This window comes from Trichomycterus rosablanca, chromosome 3, assembly GCF_030014385.1.
Source record: "Trichomycterus rosablanca isolate fTriRos1 chromosome 3, fTriRos1.hap1, whole genome shotgun sequence".
Lineage (NCBI taxonomy): Eukaryota > Metazoa > Chordata > Actinopteri > Siluriformes > Trichomycteridae > Trichomycterus > Trichomycterus rosablanca.
In genome coordinates, this window is record NC_085990.1 from 52,238,660 (window position 1) to 52,260,864 (window position 22,205).

At 42.3% G+C, this 22,205-nt stretch overlaps 1 protein-coding gene across 3 annotated transcripts in view; it reads right to left on the minus strand.

Annotated features, from left to right (window-relative positions):
- The window catches only part of trak1a (trafficking protein, kinesin binding 1a), a 79,501-nt gene that overhangs the window by 22,744 nt on the left and 34,552 nt on the right, over positions 1-22,205 (minus strand). For 2 of the 3 annotated variants that reach the window (XM_062991447.1, XM_062991445.1), the window contains exons 3-7: positions 11,530-11,606; positions 10,963-11,079; positions 8,216-8,316; positions 3,491-3,599; positions 116-194 (exon numbers count right to left, since the gene is read on the minus strand). In XM_062991447.1, coding sequence (XP_062847517.1) covers positions 116-194; positions 3,491-3,599; positions 8,216-8,316; positions 10,963-11,079; positions 11,530-11,580 — 457 coding nt within the window. In that variant the 5' untranslated portion in view covers positions 11,581-11,606. Of the gene's footprint in view, positions 1-115; positions 195-3,490; positions 3,600-8,215; positions 8,317-10,962; positions 11,080-11,529; positions 11,607-20,690; positions 21,059-22,205 lie in introns of those variants that run through there. The other variant, XM_062991446.1, reaches the window with a different exon arrangement.

Below are 22,205 nucleotides of genomic sequence, written 5' to 3' on the forward strand. Positions count from 1 at the left end.
TCATTTCCATAAACTGCTTTATCATGGTCAGGGTCGAGGCGGGTCCGGTTCCACAGGGAAACACAGAGAGCAAGACAGTAACGACAGTGCGGATACGCTAGGGAGGCGTACTTACTGAGCTCCTTCACACAGTCATTAACCAACTGTTGTTCCTTCTCCTCATACGAGATGGTCTCCTTTTCCAAGTGACATGCCTGCACGCGCACACACACACACACACACACACACACACACACACACACAATAGAACAATGGTAATCTTGTACTTCCTTTGAGACCTGCCAGTTATTTTCAAAGCAATATATTTAATTAATTTCATTTATTAGATTTAACGTCATGGTCATCACTTTGGTTACAGGAACGGTAGTTATTCATTACACAAGATTCATTAGTACAAGTTTAAAATCAAACACAGTCATGGACAATTTTGTATCTTCAATTCACCTCACTTGCACGTCTTTGTACTGTGGGAGGAAACCGGAGCTCCCAGAGGAAACCCACGCGGACATGGGGAGAACATGCAAACTCCACACAGAAAGGACCGGACCACTTTAGCTGGGAACTGAACCCAGGACCTTCTTGCTGTGAGGCAACAGTGCTACCCACTGAGCCATTGTGCCGTCCTAAAGCAACACAATTACGTGTGGATGTTGGAATATTTAGGCATTACCCTATTTATTACTATTTGGTATTTAAAGCAGTTTTAGATTAAGGGAGCCTTGTTTAAAAGCCCAACAGTGGCAGAGCTTGAACCAGAAACCCTCGGATTACTAGTCCGGTACCTTAACCATTAGGGTACCACTGCTCCTTATGGGGTCATGTTCTTTCTATGAAAATTGGCTTTCCAGCTTTGATTGGTCATCTCATGTCCAGTAGAGCCAAACACTGAACGCTGACTCTTAGTGAGCTGAATTCTGATCACTTGCTTTGTTTTGAAGTAAACAGTACATTTTGTGCTTTGATAACATGCAGTATGTGACCAGGGAGTCACGTTTCAGTACAGCCTTTCAGAGGATTCGACTTTTCCTGTAATATGAGCTACGCACTGATATTTGTTCTCTCACACAGATTAAGATTGATGGACATTTCATTCATCACGAGGGACATTTTTGGCCTCCAGCAGATTGAACATAATAAGGAAAAGAAGACTAATAGACTAATACAAATAATGCAAGTAGGGTTTAGCAAATATACAAAATGCATAGATACAAAATACAGTTTACAAAATAGAACAGTATACATATAGTTTAAGTACCGGAGTGGGTGATATTTTACTAGGGTCTGTCTTATAGTGAATAAAATGTACAGGGCAGAAGAGTGCAGCATAGAATAATAATAATAATTGTAGAAGCAATAATATAGTCGATATATACAGTACATATAGGTAATATTGGCATAAATGTGTATTGGTATAAATTGGTGCGTAATGTGTGTAAAAATTAGAGAGATAGATAGATAGACAGACATACAGACAGACAGACACAGATAGGAAAAGGAATACAAATGCAAGTAGTGTAATGCCTAGTTCACACTACACGATTTTTGGCCAGATTTCGCTCGGCGACCGGTCGGCGCTTGATTTTCCGGGTCGGGAGCAACTCAGCGTTCGCTCGGCGATCAAAACTCGGCTCTCAGTCGCTAAGTGTGAACTACCCAACAACTCGACCCGACCGGCTCGCCGACCGCTCGGCGACCGGATCGAGTTTTCTAGCAAGCCAGATATCTGATCTCAGATGTACGACTGGAAATGAGTGACATGTCGAACAGCCAATGAGAACGCAGGATACAGTGCGAGGGGAAATGCAGGAGAGGATATAGTTTATATCAGGATACACCGGCACACACACGTTTTACAGTATTTCTGATTTGATCCTCTACAAAACATAACACCCACGCTGCATTACAAAATTATTAATTAACCTCCAACTTACTATAGAAGAATCTATACTGTTTGTGTTGCCAAATCCACTCAGATTCATTTATTTTCCTCTTTGATTTTACGCTGCACATCAGCTCACAAACTTTGATCACTCGCTACTTGTTGACGTGCATTTTTGGACGTGGTGTCATTAAACCCCTCGTCACTTCTCGCGTTTGTTCTCGTGACTAAACGTAGTTTGGGAGACCAGAGAAGCTCACCCGCGATTCCAGTTGGTGATAAATGGTGTAGTGTGAAACCCCCTATCGCCGATCAGTCGTGTAGTGTGAAATATACACTGACTGAAAGACTCCCGAGTGCAAAAGATTCAGTCGTGTAGTGTGAACTGTACAGCGACCTGACCACTTGGAAAGTCGTGTAGTGTGAACTTGGCATTAGTAACAGGGTGAGTGATTTATAAATAATATAAGATGTACATGGTCGAATGTGCAAATTGTGCTTCTGGCAATGTGGCAGGGACTAAAACTAAAGCTAAAATTAATAACAGAAATAATAATATAGATTCTTTAAACAGATATACAAAGTATGGGTATAAATATAAAATATCAGATATAGGTATGTACTGTATATAAACAGTTGTATAGATTAATATAACGCGCACACACACACATACATACATACAGTGGATCCTCGATTTAACGGATTCCAGATTTAACAGACAAAATCTGTTTAACCAAATGTCTGGTCCGATTGTTTAAAACTCCTATGAGAAGTGTACCGAGAACAGTAGTTCAGTAATTGTCCACTAGCCGGCGCACGTCTCTCTGTTTACATGAGTGATAGGCTTTGTTCTGTCAGGAGGCTCGCTTTGTTCTCGTCTTTTTTCTGTTTTATGCTTCATTTTTACAAGTTCTAGTGCTTAATTCTGCACCAGCGCTGCTCCAGTAACCACCAGCAGAGCTTCAGACTCTAATAATAGATATATGATCAATAATACTATATATCACAGCAAAAAAAAAAAAACCTCCTCTACCACACAAGGTGAATAAAATTTCGCCCCACTAGAACAGTACACCAATTTACATATCTATTTATGTTTAGGACTTTTGTGGACCTTGGTGCTGTGTTTTCATATATTGTTGCACCCCCTGGAAAAAAAAATGTCACTGTTTCGGACAATCGCATTCTACGGACCAGTGCGAGGTTCCACTGTGTGCGATCTATGGCTATCAACGTATATAATAGTAGTAATCGTAACAATATATACTTATTTGTATAAATATAAAAATATTTGGTTTGTCATATTTATAATATTCACAGCAGGAGGAATCTGTGTTAATGTGAATGGTGTATAAACCATATCAGATTAGAGTCTGATTTAACGCCCGTCAGTTGAGCAGGACAGAACCATCAGTCAGTGATTGAACACACGCCTCTGTTTAGTGATTGTGCTGTTCAGAAGGTGGTGTGTGTGATCCATAATGGATAGAAGCTTTTTTTAAAGGTTCTTGTCTCATCCACTGGCCACAGCATAGAAGGGAACAGTGGAGATGATGGACTGGTAGAACTGGTAAAAGAATTTGCTGCTGAAGGTTTATATAGGCTTCTTACCTCTGATCGCAGCACAGTGTTCTCCTCCTCCAGATCTTTGAGTTTCTTCTGCAGCGAGTCCAGAGGAAAGTAATTTGGCACAGACAGCAAGGAGTCATTCCGCCGGATCCTAAAAACATTGAAAAAATGAGCTCTGGTTATTCTGATGAATTTGCAGACAATAGTGAGCAAATAACAGGAAATAAAACTGAAGAGTCACACCTGAAGGCAAAGTAAAGCTCTTAGATGCAAATTATCCTTGCATACTTATATTTACTTTACATATAAATGTAAATAATGCAAATAAGTTGTATTATAGATGCATTAGCATCCAGGGCTGGAGAAAATATCTGTACAAAAAACTTAATTAACAGCCTTGAGAATTAGCACTTTGACAGACCGCAAAGAAGCCAAATGAGCTCCAAATAAGTGCAGGAAATGCAGGTGCACCACTTACAACAACAAATGTTAATGCTTCAAGAGGACCCGGTTTAAAATAGACGGCAAACAACAGTGGAAGCTCAGGATCAGAGACAGACGCCCCAAAAGTACATCAGCAAAAATATCAACAGGACGATAACGAGAACCTTCAGTCCAAGAAAAACGGTTCATCAGGGTTCAAATAATTTTTTAACAGATAATAGATCTGGACTCTTGAGCAATGGAAAATATAATATGGCCTGTCTGACCAGTCTGACCAATACATTTACATTTTTTGCATATGGCAGACGCTCTTATCAGAAGTGCTTCCATAGTAAACATATACGTATATACACCGATCAGCCATAACATTAAAACCACCTCTTCGTTTATACACTCACTGTCCATTTTATCAGCTCCACTTACCATATAGAAGCACTTTGTAGTTCTACAATTACTGACTGTAGTCCATCTGTTTCTCTGCATGCTTTGTTAGCCCTTTCATGCTGTTCTTCAATGGTCAGGACCCCCACAGTACCACCACAGAGCAGGTATTATTTCATTCTCAGCACTGCAGTAACACTGACATGGTGGTGGTGTGTTAGTGTGTGTTGTGCTGGTATGAGTGGATCAGACACAGCAGCGCTGCTGGAGTTTTTAAACACCTCACCGTCACTGCTGGACTGAGAATCCAGCCGACAGCGCCCCGTGGACAGCGTCCTGTGACCACTGATGATGGTCTAGAAGATGACCGACTCAAACAGCAGCAATAAATGAGCGATCGTCTCTGACTTTACATCTACAAGGTGGACCGACTAGGTAGGAGTGTCTAATAGAGTGGACAGTGAGTGGACACGTTATTTAAAAACTCCAGCAGCGCTGCTGTGTCTGATCCACTCATACCAACACACACTAACACACCAGCACCATGTCAGTGTCACTGCAGTGCTGAGAATGGAATAATACCTGCTCTGTGGTGGTCCTGTGGGGGTCCTGACCATTGAAGAACTGCATGAAAGGGGGCTAACAAAGCATGCAGAGAAACAGATGGACTACAGTTAGTAATTGTAGAACTACAAAGTGCTTCTATATGGTAAGTGGAGCTGATAAAAATCAACAGTGAGTGTAGACATATCCTAATGATTTCCTGCATATTGTACAATAATAATGCTCACACAAATATAACACGAGTGGTTCGATAAACACCAGTGCAGACGGTCAAGTACTCTCCTGGAATACTAACAATGGAACTACTCTACTGTATATTAGTCCCGTAATATAAACACTCTTCACAGGTTTCATTATTGTTTCTTGTAAATCTAGCTAATAAAGCCTAGTCTAGACACCAATTAGATATTCACCTAACGACAGATTCACAAATGAAAGAGCTCTAAAGCTGAAACAAGATATATTCAATACAGAAACACTAGTGACTAGTCCATCGTTAATCAGTGTTTAACTAACATCACAGTGACATTAAAATGCTTTTATACAACAGGTAGTTCAGACCTTACAATCTGATTGGTTGAGAAGCGTTCTAAACGTGCTGATATTGGTGGTAACAGCGCGGCCTTTTCACACCACAACTGTATTACTCCGCTGACGCGTTGCCATTAACGACAAGCTTCATGCACATAAACGCGCACGCAGGCGACACAGACTTTATTCCCGATCACGTTTTAAATCCGTTATCTGATATACAATCTAGCGCACTGTGTAGGGAACATAACCAATTGTCTAATTCACTATCTAGTGCACTATGTAGGGAACATATATCCATGATCTGATACACAATATAGTGCACAATGTAGGGAACATTAATGTGTTTGTAACGCAAACAGTTAGTTAAGCCCTAGTAGTTCTGTTTTCATCCATAGCCTTTGGTGTGTGCGAGAGGTTTTTTTATTTCTTTTTTTCCCTTCGGAGGTTCTTGACTTCTTCTTGTTGTTGTTCTTACCTCCCTGAAATGAGTTTTTGCAACTTGGGATGTCTGCTTTGTAGTGTTAAACTTTATATTGGTTGTGGAACTACTTTTTGGTGGAAGGTATTGTCAATATTAAAGCATATTTAATATGAAATTCAGGGCTTCTTTGATTTATTTTCTTTCTTTATTTTGTAAAAACTCTTGTATAAAAGCTTCGAACCTTCGGTTCGTGCCTGCGACCAAATCACAGCCGTGATGTTATTCGCGATAACACACTCCCTCTCGTGTTCTATTGCTTAAATATATGGCAGCATTTGCATGACTGTGATGCACGGTTGTAATTTCAGGTGTAGAAAGTCAGTAGAAAAGATCAATGTGTGTAGATGCACCGAATACACGGACATTAAACAAAGGCTTTTAATTAAGATGTCATCAACTAATAATGCAAGGCAGAAAAGTAGTTCTGGGTCTGTTTATGCCAACAAACAGAAGCTTTCGTTTGTCGTCACATTAATATTCACAACAGGATTTGGTGTTTTGTGCTCGTTTTTAATGGTCGTGTTAAATTTATGCTTACAGTCTTATATAATTAATGAATGTTAGGATTAATTCTGTATTATCTTGGGTAAGGATTTCTTCTAATGTTTTTTTGGTGCATGTAGTCGTTGTTTTTCTACAGTGGTACTTGGGGCATTCATTCAGGCTGTGTTTTATGGTGATGGATGTCTGACATACTTTGGACAAACAGAAGCAGCATAACGTGTCCTAAATAATCAAACTCACTCAAACTTCAGCACTTAGACAGATCAGGATCAGACCAGTACAATATAACTTTTCCTACAACAATAAGAACCAAACATTTTAGCAGTGGTCTAGCTCAGGGGTCTTCAACCTGTGGGGCGTACTTGCCCGAGGGGAGGGGGGCGTGGCGGAAGCAGCGCTTGGTACATGCGACCGAGCGCTGTTCCACCAAGGGGAGGGGGGGCGCAAGTCGTGCTCAGCACACGGCTAAAAAGGTTGAAAACCCCTGGTCTAGCTTAGGTATACATCGATTACATTAACTTGTAGCCTTATGTTTCCTGCGTGTCATTTAACAACATACGAGCGCATCTATTTTTCCTTCCAATCTAGTTGTATCCAATTACCCGAATTTCATTTTGCTTCCTCTCTACTGATGTTGACCTCCACTCTGATTGAGGAGAGCCGTGACCGACACACACCCCTTCCCGACACGTGTGCAGTAGCCGACTGCATCTTTTCACCTGCACAAGGCGGGTTCATATGCAGATCAGCTTTGTGTTCGAAGAGACACACCCTGATCACATTATCCCTCGTCTTTGTGCAGAGGTCGTACTTGCATCAGTTATGAGGAATCCCCTCTGGCATCGCCCTTTAACAAAAGTTAATCACTGTTCGTGTAGGTGCCCAGCCTGCCGGTCGCAGAGCTGAGATTCGAACCGACGAGTTTGAGATGTCAGCTCTGGTGTGCTAGCTTGTTTTACCGCTTCACCACCTGAGCACCCACGAGTGTTGTCCGTGATGCTTTGTGCACTGAAAATTGTAAGCGTCTTTGGGTTCTTGAAAAGCACTGTATAAAAATAAAGTAAAGAGTGTGTCTTTTAAGTGAGGAGTGTCTGTAAAATAATAAATTTAAGATTTACAGCTACCCTGACCTGGATCAAGCTGTTCATGCAAAATGTAAAAAATAAATACTTGTGGCACAGTGGTAAAACATGCTAGCACACCAGATCTGGAACGTGTGAGGTCAAATCTCAGCTCTGCAGACAATGATTGGCTCATCCGTTCAGGTGAAAGTGTCAGGATTGTAAAGTACTGCACAATAAATTACAAATTTATAAAGGAAATATGTCGACTTAGAGAGTCTTGTAAGATGACTTGCGAGCCTTGTAAGATGAGATTCTTGACGCTGGGATGCCACGCTGTCATTTCCATGACCAAATTTATCTTTACAGTCTACAATACTGACTAGTCTGGGGGTCAATGTGTCTTTTATTTATTTGGATTTTAAAGCCATGTTTCACATGTATGTGTCATTTTATGGCAAGATAGGTACAGTATTATGTTTCTGTCTGCTTGTTTCTTCTTGTCTTTATAATTTGGGCCATTTTATATGTTATATGTATATGTTTTATTTTTATGGCTGCACAATGGGTTAAAACTGGTCTTGTGTTGACTTGTCTCTCCTTGGTGAGGAGTTTTAGGGCAGTTGTAGCCTAGTGGTTAGTAGTGGGCTCTGAATTGCTTAGACAATATACTGTCACAGTACTGTAAGTCGCTTTGGATAAAGGCGTCTACTAAATGCTAAAAATGTAAATGTATATGAGGAGTGTCTGTAAATGAATGAATGAAGACAGAAGGGAAGTGGATGGATGAGGACTTACGGTGTGGTGGCGACCGAATCTCCTTCGCTCTCCTCAGCCGCACTGGTGTAAAACTGGAGCAGCTCATCTTTCATAGAGAGATCATGACGCAGCTGAGAAACCTTCGGAGCACACAGACCACAAACACACACGTCAGTGAAACTGTACAGTGTTACCACGTAAACCAGTGTGATGAAGATTTGATTTGAAGGGCTCTCTGTAAGCAAACTGAGCACTAGTCCAGTACTGTCCTGTCTTTGGCTGAGACTGGAACCAGTACGGTATTATTATTTATGTATTATTTATCAGGATTTTAACGTCATGTTTTCCACTTTGGTTACATTAATGACAGGAACGGTAGTTACTCGTCACACAAGATTCATTAACTCACAAGTTTTTAATATCAAACACAGTCATGGACAATTTAGTATCTCCAGTTCACCTCACTTGCACGTCTTTGGACTGTGGGAGGAAACCGGAGTCCCCGGAGGAAACCCACACAGACACGAGGAGAACATGCAAACTCCACACAGACAGGACCCGGACCGCCCTCCTGGTCCACCTGTGTCAATCTGCAACAGCCTATTCTAGAGTATCTAGTGTAGATAACTCGGTCTGTACACAGATCAGGCATAACATTATGACCACCTTCCTAATATTGTGTTGGTCCCCCTTTTGCAGCTCCATACACAACAAACTGTGCTGCTCTGTGTATTCTGACACCTTTCTATCAGAACCAGCATGAACTCCTTCAGCAGTTTGAGCAACAGTAGCTCGTCTGTTGGATCGGACCACACGTGCATCAACGAGCCTTGGCCGCCCATGACCCTGTCGCCGGTTTACCACTGTTCCTTCCTTGGACCACTTTTGATAGATACTGACCACTGCAGACCGGGAAAGCCCCACAAGAGCTGCAGTTTTGGAGATGCTCTGACCCAGTCGTCTAGCCATCACAATCTGGCCCTCGTCAAACTCGCTCAGATCCTCACGCTCGCCCATTTTTCCTGCTTCTAACATCAACTTTGAGGATAAAATGTTCACTTGCTGCCTAATATATCCCCCCCACTAACAGGTGCCGTGATGAAGAGATAATTCTTCAGAATATTCAGTGTAGTCTAATATCAAACCTTTTGTAAATGAGTACTTTTATGGTGTTCTGTATTTTGATTCTTGTGGGGTGTTTTTTTCTACACACTCTGCAGTTATCAGAGAGTAAAGTACACTGGCATGAGTAAAGTACACTGTACTGCCATGGCATTTGTTTTTTGTTGCTTGGTGTCAGTTAAACAACGGCAACCAAATGCCCACAGGCGATGATGCTGCTGCCATGGATGTTAAACTGACATAATTAAAATTATATTATAATGATATTACGCAGTAAAAAATAAAACCTTATCTTCTGCTCCAATCAGAAAGAGTCCAATAGAGTAAACTACACTAGAGCATTATAAAAACCCTTTGTATGGGTGGTAAAAATAAAACCATGTTGCTGTTCACTAGAATTTGCATTGAAGATAAGCATCGTGCTCTCTGTGACCCATAAAAAAAACACTACGCAAAGCATACAGCGGTACATCCAAGAGAGAGAAACAGTAAGTCAAACTAATTAAGAACATCCCAGGTTATCATGGCTCTGCTTGTGCCATGGATTAAACCCTTCTGGTTCAAAAAGTCTGTGGACCAACCCACCAAAACGTGCATGCAATGAATGCCTGTTTCATAACAATGGGACATGCCACAGTCGAGCAGGGCCTTGGCTCTCCGTGTGTCCGTGTGGGTTTCCTCCAGGCACTCCAGTTTCCTCCCACAAGTCCAAAAACATGCAGTCAGGTTTATTAGAGCTAGAAATTGCCCTGTAAGTGCAAGTGTGTGTGTCTTGTAATGGACTGGCAACTTGTCTGGGGTGTTTCCTGATCTTTGCCCAGTGAATCGGACCCAACACGACCCTGACCAGGATAAATCGGTGGTAAGACAGCGAATAAATGAATATATAGACAATCAGGTCTATTTAAAATATGTGTTTATACATACAAATACATTAGAACCACTCGTCTAATATGGTGCGTAACACTGTACTAGGTGTTGTGTGACATCCTCCATATCTCTAGCGTTAAACTGACCTACAATTAAGAACCTAGCAGTCATTCTGTTGGTCCATCCCAGACGCCATGTCCACTTCACGTCCTCTGGAATTATGAGTCTTGGCTATCCAACAACATGGAGTTGGCGGCTTGTCGCTCATCAGAACAGTCAGTGTGTACACACCACGACTGCTGTCGTTTGGCCATCACTTTGGCCCAACATTTAATATATCCCTGGCATATACAATGTCATGCACTGCTGGTACCAACTAGGTACTGGCATGCATGCAATTATTTATGTCTTATATATATTACGTCTTCACAAAAGAACACTGACGAGCATCTGGCAAAAATGCATGATAATAAACTGTTTGTGATTTATCCAAAATCAGGCGGCACGGCGACTCGGTGGGTAGCACGGTTGCCTCACAGCAAGAAGGTCCTGGGTTCGATTCCCAGGTGGAGCGGTCCGGGACCTTTCTGTGTGGAGTTTGCATGTTCTCCCTGTATCTGTGTGGGTTTCCTCCGGGTGCTACGGTTTCCTCCCACAGTATTTGTGTTTGACAATAAACTTGAACTGATGACTCTTGTGTAAGCAGTAACTACCGTTCCTCTCATGAATGTAACCAAAGTGTAAAACATGACGTTAAAATCCCAATTAATCCTAATTATGCCCACGTCTCTTACCTCCTCCCGTATGTGCTCCACTTGCTCCTCCAGGAAACTGTTCCTCTCGCTTAGACTCTTGTTCTTCTTCAGCAGGGACTGGCCTATACGCGCCGCCAACTCCAGGTCCCGTTCTTTCTGCAGGGAGAGAAACACGCCGGCCGTACTGAGCCTGGAAATCTCTAGAAACAGATCTTAGAATTATATCTTAGAAATTTAACCTACACGTTCAGCATGAACAAGCCGACAGTGTTTACGTTAGAAGATACGATTCATTTTACTATGTAACTAAGATTAGAGGCACATTTCCTGTTTGTTTTAGAAAATGAAAGGACGTCCTTGTAGAGATACTGCAGTGTAAGCAGAACATTCAGTGTTGGACGTTTGTTATTCTATTTTAGAAAAAGAGATCCAGGTATTTACATAAGCCACAACTGTCTGTGTATTTTCCATTATCAGCAAAACTTTAATAAAAGAGCTTTAGCACAAGGTGTACGAGTGACCTACGGCGGCACGCTGCTTTTCCCAGCCCTGAATAACCTTTCCACCCATCCCACACACACCTAAACAAAGCTACAAGTCACTTACCTCCTCAAGCAAACGTGTAACGGCGTCTATGTCATTGTACGTCTTAGTCATCTGGCCCACTCGTTCAGCACACAGAACTGCACACACAATAATAATAATAATGCCATCAGTCTGGATTTATTCACAATCATAATAGCCGTTTCTACTTAAAAACCTCTTTAAAACGATGCAGGTACAATTAAAGGTCACTTTTTTGTGCAGTTCGTAGGTGTAGAATTACCAACAGGCACAACTCGGCTCCAATCTAGTCCATACATTAATGAAAACAGTAGAAATATCTATAACAGGACCACAAGTGAGCAAATATAAACTGGCCGATACAGCACATACATGGTGGTTTACTTACTGTCCACTTTATAAGACAAACCTTAAGTAAAACGTCAAAGAAAAGCTTCCACAGTGGGTTTGTTTGTTTGTTTATTAGGATTTTAACGTCATGTTTTACACTTTGGTTACATTCATGACAGGAACGGTAGTTACTCATCACACAAGATTCATCAGTTCACAAGTTTAATATCAAACACAGTCATGGACAATTTAGTATCTCCAATTCACCTCACTTGCACGTTTTTGGACTGTGGGAGGAAACCGGAGCTCCCGGAGGAAACCCACACAGACACGGGGAGAACATGCAAACTCCACACAGAAAGGACCCGGACCGCCCCACCTGGCGATCGAACCCAGGACCTTCTTGCTGTGAGGCGATAGTGCTACCCACCGAGTCACCGTGCCGCCCCCTCCACAATGGGAGTCAAACATCTTCTAATTTGTATTTTTCACATTTTTACTCCCAATCTAGTCATATCCGAATATCTGATTTGTATTTCTGCCTTTACTGCTGCAAAACTCTCTTACTACATTTGGTGTGTGGATTCACAAAGCTAGCTCGACTGCGGACAACATCGTCCATGTTTCAGCTCTTTCTAATTTACGGTAGTCTGATTTCATTCTGCAATTCCTGGATTTTGTCTAGTATTATTAAAAAATTTTTTTTTTTTTTACTGTTTCATGTGTCTGGCCATCTAGCTGTTGTTGTTTCTTGTTTAATGCCATGTTTACACATTGGTGACCATTCTGGCCATCCAGAAAAAAAAGGGTTTCTTTCAGAACTTGGCTAGAGACGACTGTTCCATGTACTTTTTTTAATAGATGCAGTCAAACTTATCAGTCACAGGATGAAAATGTCCACTACAAGCATGATGTGATATATTCTTTAGATAATGTGAAGTCTCTGTGAGTGTGTCGTGCATTTATATCAAACACTTTTACATAAAGGTCACATGGGGGTCACAATAAGGGCAGTCGTTGCCCAGTGGTTAAGGTACCCGAATAATAAACATATGGTTGCCGGGTGTCGGTTTAAGTCCTATTATTAAGGCTGTTGGTTCATGCTTTAAACTCAAGACATCCAAAATGCCACTATTGGACCCCGGAGCAAGGCCCTTGACCCTCAGTCGTACTTGTAAACCGCTTGGGATCAAAGCGTCTGCTAAATACCACAGATGTAAATGTAAAGCATTTTTATTTACATACCGAAGAGACAATAAACAGACGGTCATATCTCACCAACACGCCCACTGACAGCGTGTGATAACATCTAATAAAGTTAAACTCTAAGATTAAAGGTTGAAGTTTGGCTTTTTCTAATATTCCTGGGAACTGTAGGATTCTCACAACCATTAAGCCCAGTAAAAGAGATAAAACCCAGTCCTGGGCCAGTCCTGTTAGTCATTACAAGACGTTGGCTGATAAGAATCAAATCTCAGACGGAACATCTCACACACCCAACCAATGCAAAATGAGACCAGCCTGTCCCATGGGTGCTTCTGTGTCTATCCTACATATCATATTAGGACTAACCTGTTCCACAGCGAGTGTTTGGCTAGCAGAAATGTAAACAGCATCATGGATACAAGCTGAACTGGAAAGCAACGACACCAGGACGCAAGAACCGAGTGCAACCCAAACCAACCGTACCTTCCTCCAGAGTGTAAGGCTCGGCGTCTTCGCGCTCATCGTCGGCGTCTTCGTGCCCATGGTTCGAACCGGCGGCGCTGGACTCGGCCGAACAGTCCAGTGCCTCAGAGGAGTCGTACTCGTAGCATTCCTCCGTCAAGCTCGGGAAATTCAATTCCATGGTCCTTACAGCCTAGTGATACCCGGACAGGTGACCTGGCCTGCAGTCCAACACCAGAGCTGTCATGTTCGTCCATCTAGGCTTGTCAGACTAACAAGCCAACACACAGCCAGCACTGCCCAGTGCCCACACCTGCCAACGGGTCATGACTCAAACCCATGGCCCTACCATTTACCTGAGCAAAGTTCTAACAGGGGTGGAGGACATCCTGATCAAATTTAAACAATAATAAAACCCTTAATTTAGTGATTTAATATAAATGTACAGCTCAAAGTTCTTCAAATCAACGTTTCTCCACAAACACCACCAAATTATAATCCCATTTTCAAACTACAGACCTCTATGAATGAAGCAAACACCCCTGTCTTTACACAGCACGATGGTTCCTTCCACTGACGCACCATAGCAACCTGTTAGCTGTGTTGGCTACACCTGTCGGGTGGGTGTGGCCACCTGATATCCCCAGGTGAGTCTTGTTTCCTTGCAGCCATGCAAAATGCAAACACCGCAGGTTCACTGCAAACAGTGTTTACTCCAGCGCCCAGAGCTGCAGTTAGTCCTGAATGCACCAACTTATACCAGATATACTAAATAAATACAAATTAGTCTTTGTAACTGCAAACACAACACGGTTTAGGTTTAAAAAAACAATTGGCTTTGCATCTAATCAGACAATTATCTTTGTCTCACACTGAAAATATGATAAGAATAACATAAACCTTGTACACACATACAACATTGTGCAAAATGTATAAGCACACATTGCCAAATTATGTTTTTTGCTGATTATTAAAGCAGAAAAAGCAAACACGACCTCTAAAGCAAAGTAATAAATAGTAAAAAATAACATTTTGTTGCACTGTTCGTTATATTTCAGAAAACAATTGGGGCAAAGTTTGGACAACAAAAGTAGGGCAGCTGTAGCCTAGCGGTTAAGGTACCGGCCTAGTAAGCAGAAGGTTCAAACCCCACCACTGCCAGGTTGCCACTGTTGGGCCCTTAAGCAAGGCCCTTAACCCTCAATTGCTCAGACTGTAAGTCGCTTTATTTGTTTGTTTATTAGGATTTTAACGTCATGTTTTACACTTCCATTACATTCATGACAGGAACGATAGTTACACATTACACAAATTTATATCAAACACACTCATGGACAATTCAATATCTCTAATTCACCTCACTTGCACGTCTTTGGACTGTGGGAGGAAACCGGAGCTCCCGGAGGAAACCCACGCGGACACGGGGAGAACATGCAAACTCTACACAGAAAGGACCCGGACCGCCCCACCTGGGGATCGAACCCAGGACCTTCTTGCTGTGAGGCGACAGTGCTACCCACTTAGCCACCGTGCCGCCATACTGGACTAGTAATCAGAAGGTTGTTGGTTCAAACCCCACCACTGCCAGGTTGCCACTGTTGTGCCCTTGAGCCAGACCCTCAACCCTCAATTGCTTAGACAGTGAGTCGCTTTGGATAAAATGTAAACTGTTAGCCAAGTGGTTAAGTAATAAGAAGGTTGTGGGTTCAAGCCCCACCATCGCCTGGCTGCTACTGTTGGGCCCTTAAGCAAGGCCCTTAACCCTCAATTGCTTAGACTATAAGTGCTGGATAAAAGCATCTGCTAAATGCCGTAAATGTAAACTGTTAGTGCAGCTGTAGCGTAGTGGTTAAGGTACTGGACTAGTAATCAGAAGGTTGTGGGTTCAAGCCCCACCATCGCCTGGCTGCTACTGTTGGGCCCTTGAGCAAGGCCCTCAACCCTCAATTGCTTAGACAGTGAGTCGCTTTGGATAAAATGTAAACTGTTAGCCAAGTGATTAAGTAATAAGAAGGTTGTTGGTACAAGCCCCACCATCGCCTGGTTGCTACTGTTGGGCCCTTGAGCAAGGCCCTTAACCCTCAACTGCTTAGACTGTACACTGTCACTACTGTGAGTCACTTTGGATAAAATGTAATGTAAATAAGTGTCCAGCTTTAAAGCTACCTTAAGTACTTCAAATATAAAGTTATTTATTTATTTATTAGGATTTTAAGGTGGTATTTTCTACTTTGGTTCCATTCATGACACAACAGGTAGTTACTGGTTACCCTTTATTCATCAGTTTAATTTTGTTTCTTCAGTTCACCTAAGCGAGAATCCATGACTGACAGTGTTGTGGGGTCCTAATGTTTTGGCTCATTACTGTATATAAAAGAGGCCTTAAGCTTTACATTAAGCAAAAAAAGGAGTGATAGACGTTATTCAACAAAGACTTTTAGAGTTACTGCTCATGGTTTTCTTAAAACATGGTTAAAAACCACAGCAAGAAGGTCCTGGGTTCGATTCCCAGGTAGAGCGGTCCGGGTCCTTTCTGTGTGGAGTTTGCATGTTCTCCCCGTGTCTATCTGGGTTTCCTCTCACACGTCTGTTCAACAACCTATCTCTCTCTCTACATCCTACATACATATTTCCCATCATCCTACACTCCCGAGAAGAGGGCATGCCTAAATACTTAGATTCCCTAAAACGCTCCTACTGAGGCGCCTTAATTCTGAGTGATGATCTGACTGAATGACGAGGGAGCGTCCGACGCCTCCTCAGCGCTGAAGGCAATCCCAGCATTCAGTGCGGCATGACTTTTCTCACAAAAAATGACAAACATAGTGGACGAGTATAATGCGGAGCAACCAACAGAGTTCTTTTCAAATGTAAATAAATTCTCACTGATGTTTAATGTGTATAAAGGTGCACAAGTGTCGTTTATCTGTAAATTCGGGCTCGTCAGGGACATTTTAAGCGCTTTCGGTACACGGAGGGAGACGTTAGCTGGCGTGCTAGTGGGTTGAACGTCCTGAGGCTAACTGTGTTAGCTTAGTAAGCTAAAACTGCGATGACGTACTCGCCATAATCTCTATATAAGTAGAGCGTCTAAATAATCTGCCTTATGAGTTCAGTGTCTGATCAGAATCCTCTCTACTGAGGCAGCTGATCAGGTAGGTAGTAGGAAGCTCACTAGGTTTTTGAACAGACCCTAAGTGTGTAAGTGAGGTGAAATGTAGATACAAAATTGTCCATGACTGTGTTTGATATTAAACTTGAACTGATGAATCTTGTGTAATGAGTAGCTACCGTTCCTGTCATGAATGTAACCAAAGTGTAAAACATGACGTTAAAATCCTAATGAATAAATAAATGAATAAATAAACTGTGCCTGTGAGCAACCGTAACATGGGTTTGGAAAATCGCTGACTGACTGTCCTCTTTTTATTTCCATTTTTTTATTTATTTTACTGCACAGTAGCTTTCAGTCCTCTTGTAGTTCCTAACCACACAATGATTTTTGTCTTCACAATACTATTTGCATTGTTCGAGCTGTTGTGGTGACCATTCACTGGCTGCCTGTGCTAGGAAACTCGCCCGACAATGGCCGAACTGAAAGGCAGGACGATGATGAATGGGATTCTTTTGTGTAGCCGTAACAACAATTAAGCTTTTGCTGTACGCCTCTCCACGCCTTTTTACGCCTAAAAAAGAAGTACTGAAGCGTCAAGGGGTAAAAAAGGCAGCTCGATTTAGCATCACAGAGATGAATGAAGAGGGCTCTCCCACGCTTTACTACAATACACACGCTAAACTCTCACGTGCACCAACAACTACTCAAGACAATTTCCGCTAGAACAATGTAAATGTTAGAACTAGTTATTATTTAGTACTTCTGGTGAACTGGTGTGGCATAATGGTACACTCCGCGCAAGTTCTGGGGTTCCCTTGGCTCACGAATACAGAAGGTGCATGGTGGGACGTGAACATAGCCATTAAGAGCCACATCAGTGCAACAACGCAGCTGTAGCCTAGTGGTTAAGGTACTGGACTAGTAATCGAAAGGTCACTAGTTCAGGCCCCACCACTGCCCTTCAGCAAGGCCCTTTACACTCAATTGCTTAGACCAGTGGTACTCAAACTTTTTAGACCGAGTACCACCCATTGTCAAACCAAAACTTCCAAGTACCACCTATGTCTCTCATCACAGAACCACATATAGCACACATTAATTAGGTGTGTGTGTGTATATACTGTGTATATATATATATATATATAGGCAGTGATGGGAATTATGGCTTCTTGACAGGAGCCGGGTATTTTGGCTTGGTTCCTTTTAAAGAGCCGTTCAAAAAGTGAATCTTCGCGCTGCTAGGTAAACTATAAGACATCCCCGATATTAACATCAAATTTGCATTAAATGTAGGCCTAATTCAAACATCACTTAAATAAGAAAGATTAATTTCAAAAGGCAAAAAACTACAGGGAAGAGACAGACTGTGGTTGCATTTCATTAAGTTTTAGAAAAATCCTTTCTTGTACAAAGATGTGACTGAGTTTGATTCTGCTTTAAAACATAAGCACAATAAAATAATCAGATTTAACCTAATTAAACAAGTTTATAGTTTATTTCTGAATTATTTGTCATTATACTACTAGCTCTCTCTCTCTCTCTCTCTCTCTCTCTGTGTGTGTGTGTGTGTGTGTGTGTGTGTGTGTGCGTGCATGTGTGTGTGTGTGTCGCTCGCTCATTCTCCGCGATACTGAAAGTGTTTTCGGATTTGAGTGAGTGCGCCTGTTTAGCGGAGCAGCCTGGTGATGTCAGGAACGAGATCAGTGAGATTCAAACACAGATCTGCTCTGACAAAAGCGAGAGAGCTACTGATAACTTTACTGATAACTTTACTGATAACTTTACTGATAACTTTACTGATAACTTTACTGATAACTTTACTGATAACTTTACTGATAACTTTACTGATAACTTTACTGATAACTTTACTAATAACGTTTCGGAAATTTCGAGATGGAAACTGCGAACGTGACGTATAGACTTAATGAAGTACGGTGTCTGCGTAGCCCCGAATATTTTTAAAATATTTAAACATTAGTTTAAATACAACTTGTTTTAATTAAACTGATTTTATTAAAACAGAATTATAAGAACTTTTAAACAGATTTTATTAGTAATTTACACATTTTGTTTCATATTATTTTTTATTTATAATTACTAAATGATTTATTTTTTCGGTCCATGTAATTACTTTTCCGAGATTATCTGGCGTACCACCTCATGCTGCTTCACGTACCACCAGTGGTACGCGTACCACAGTTTGAGAACCACTGGCTTAGACAATATACTGTCACAGTACTGTAAGTCACTTCGGATAAAAGCTTCTGTTAATGCCAAAGATGTAATTGCACCATTAGTGCAGGTCCCAAGCCCGGATAAATAGGAGGGTTGTGTCAGGACTCAGGAAGGGCGTAAAAACTGTGCCAAATCAAACATGGAAATGAATGATTTTCTGTGCAGCTAAAAGAAATCACTCATTAATTTCAAAGTGAAGGGCAGTGAAAGCTTAGTGTTTAAGGTACTGGACTAGTGATAAATAACGTACCGTTTACCGCCACCTTATTAAATAATTGGCTATATTTATAACATGTACTTGTTAAAATCTTGATCATATACATCAATCAGGCATAACATTATGACCACCCTCCTAATATTGTGTCGGTTCCCCTTTTGCTGCCCCATACACAACAGACTGTGATGCTCTGTGTATTCTGACACCTTTCTATCAGAACCAGCATGAACTTCTTCAGCAGTTTGAGCTACAGGAGCTCGTCTGTTGCATCGGACCACACGTGCATCACTGAGCCTTGGCCGCCCATGACCCTGTCGCCGGTCACCACTGTTCCTTCCTTGGAGCACTTTTGATAGATACTGACCACTGCAGACCGGGACACACCCCACAAGAGCTGCAGTTTTGGAGATGCTCTGACCCGGTCGTCTAGCCATCACACTTTGGCCCTCATCAAACTCATTCAGATCCTCACGCTCGCCCATTTTTCCTGCTTCTAACATCAACTTTGAGGATAAAATGTCACTTGCTGCGTAATATATCCCCCCACTAACAGGTGCTGTGATGAAGAGATAATCAGTGTTATTCACTTCACCTGTCAGTGCTCAGAATGTTATGCCTGGTCGGTGTATATATCAGCAATATATCAGCAACTAAATAAGAGTATCTTCACTGGCCTTAAAAGACATGTTTAAAGTGTGTTACAGAAGAAGGCTGACCTGATTCCTTTCGGCTGCTCCCGTTTGGGATCGTTGCAGCCAATCATTCATCTGCATATTTGATTTGACACAGTTTTTACCCCAGATCTGGACCGGTACTAAGGGTTTACTGATATGTCCCCATTAGCTAGGTTCATATAACACCATTCGCCTTCTGTAGGACTGTGGTCGCTTAGAGGTTAAGGAGCTGGATTAGTAAGCAGAAGGTTGCCAAGTCAAGCCCCACCAACACCAAGTTGCCACTGTTGGACCCCTCAGCAAGGCTTTTAACCCTTAATTGCTCAAACTGTGATGTATTTGTGAGTCCAGGCCTGGATTCAAACCCTGGAACTCAGGAACTCCTGTTACAAACAGTGTGGCTCTTTCCATCATGCCACACAAGCCTTTCTGAACTCTAGTAAAGCTTTAAAATCATAAAATCATTTTCTGTCTGTATACACAGCATCTATTTATGTGCACTTCATTATGCAAAAATCAAGCTTGCAATACTCGTGATCACTGTGGAACCTTCTCATTTACATGTAAAGGCATGCATTTTACCTCCACTCGCCCATAGTTCACCTTGGTTACTGTCAACAGACTCTCGAGTTCATTTGGTTACAGCACCAACACAGACTGTCAAAATAAAACCGTGTGTTGGCAACTGCAGAAAACAAGACGCGAACAGGCCGCGCTGTATCTGACGCAATACGAGGCTGGGATGAAAGTTTACGACCTGCTGTAGTGATGCCTCTCAGCATCCTCGGCATCAGGACCACTCGGCGCGCTCGCATTCCTCATATTCGTCTTACTATATTACACAAATGACTTTTAAATTAGCCAAGCCTTCGGTGTGTCACTTCATCACGTCTCCCACTCACACTGCTGCACCTACAAATCCTTTTCTAAAGGAACCTACGCCCCTAAAGACTTTCGGTCTTACCGTCAGCGCATTCTTCATAATACCAGTCCAGCTCATAGTAGTCAGCCTCCACGAACGTCTGCATGCTCAGTCTCCTTCAGCCGTGACTCTCATCTCCTGCTGGCCGGCCCCCGAGGTCACAAATGCGCACCATCTCCCCCAGCGGCCCATCCTCTCCACCGCCGGCGAGCCTCTTCTGAGCCGAGCGACAGCCCACGGAAGGTGGGTGAGATACGGCGGGGGGACGAGAAGCAGCAGTGTTGCGCAGGAACGCTTCACACTCGGCAGCTGATGTAGTCAAGGTTGCATCAGTGGCGCTCAGGAGAAGCCACTTCCTACATGAGCGGCCAATCGGAGCGCGCTACATCGATGAGCGTCGGCATCTGACCCCTCTCCCGTCCTCCTTCCTCCGGCTCTCTTCATTTCCATGGTACCTCCCTCTGAAAAGGTTGCCACAGCAACCGGCTCCGACTCCAGTGTGTGCATTTGTTTGAATGCTTGTGCTGTTGCACAACTTCTCTTCTTCAGACTCTCATTTGCTTACTCTCTCTCCAGCTGATTCCAGGTCAGTCAGGCTCCAATGTAGGGCTGGGCGGTATGGCCAAAAATTTGTATCACGGTATTTTTCAGAATTATGACGGTTTCACGGTATATCACAGTATTTTTTTATATGACTGGGATTTTATGTAGGTCTTTGGCTTATTCTTTTTTCGAGAGTACATAAAACATTAAGCACTTTTATTTCATCATGTGTATATATAACGGAGGTTTTGAGAACTGTAAGATTTGCTCGGCCTCACAAAATGACTCAATATATAAAGGTATAAATATAAATGCAACAGTTGCAGAATGTAAACAATTTTTATTGTGCAAACTGCAACGTAATAAAAACAGAACGTTGATGCCAAAAACCATAACATTTTATTATGTAAGTATTAAACAATTCCCTTAGTTCTCCCAGTGTAATCGTTATACTGTTATACTGAGGTATTGCTCTATTGTACAACATGACCACAGATCTGTTGTAGGAAAGTGGGCAACTATGTACAGCTCCACTTCCAGCTTACTTCAGTGTTGATATAATGTAAAAAAAAACACCATTCTTCAATCGCTTTTGTTTTTTTTTTCCCCGATTTTTCTCCCCTAATCTAGTCGTGTCCAATTACCCTGATTGCGTCCTCTATACTGATTCGACCCTCACCGCCGACTGAGGACGCCTCTCAACTGACATGCGCCCCCTCCGGCACGTACAGTCAGTACAGACTGCATTTTTCACCTGCACGAGTCGAGTTCATACACCGACGAGCACTGTGTACGGAGGGCCACACCCCCATCAGCATTATTCCTCAGCCCTGTGCAGGCGCCATCAGTCAGCCAGCAGGGGCCGCAGTTGCACCAGATGAACCTCGCATTTAAGAAATGGCGTTAACCAAAACTGAACAAAGATCCTTTTGAAATCTCTTTGATTGTTGTTTGTTCCTTGCTTACTGTAGAATCAGTCCGTGCAATTCTATAGATTTTCTATAGATTTCTATA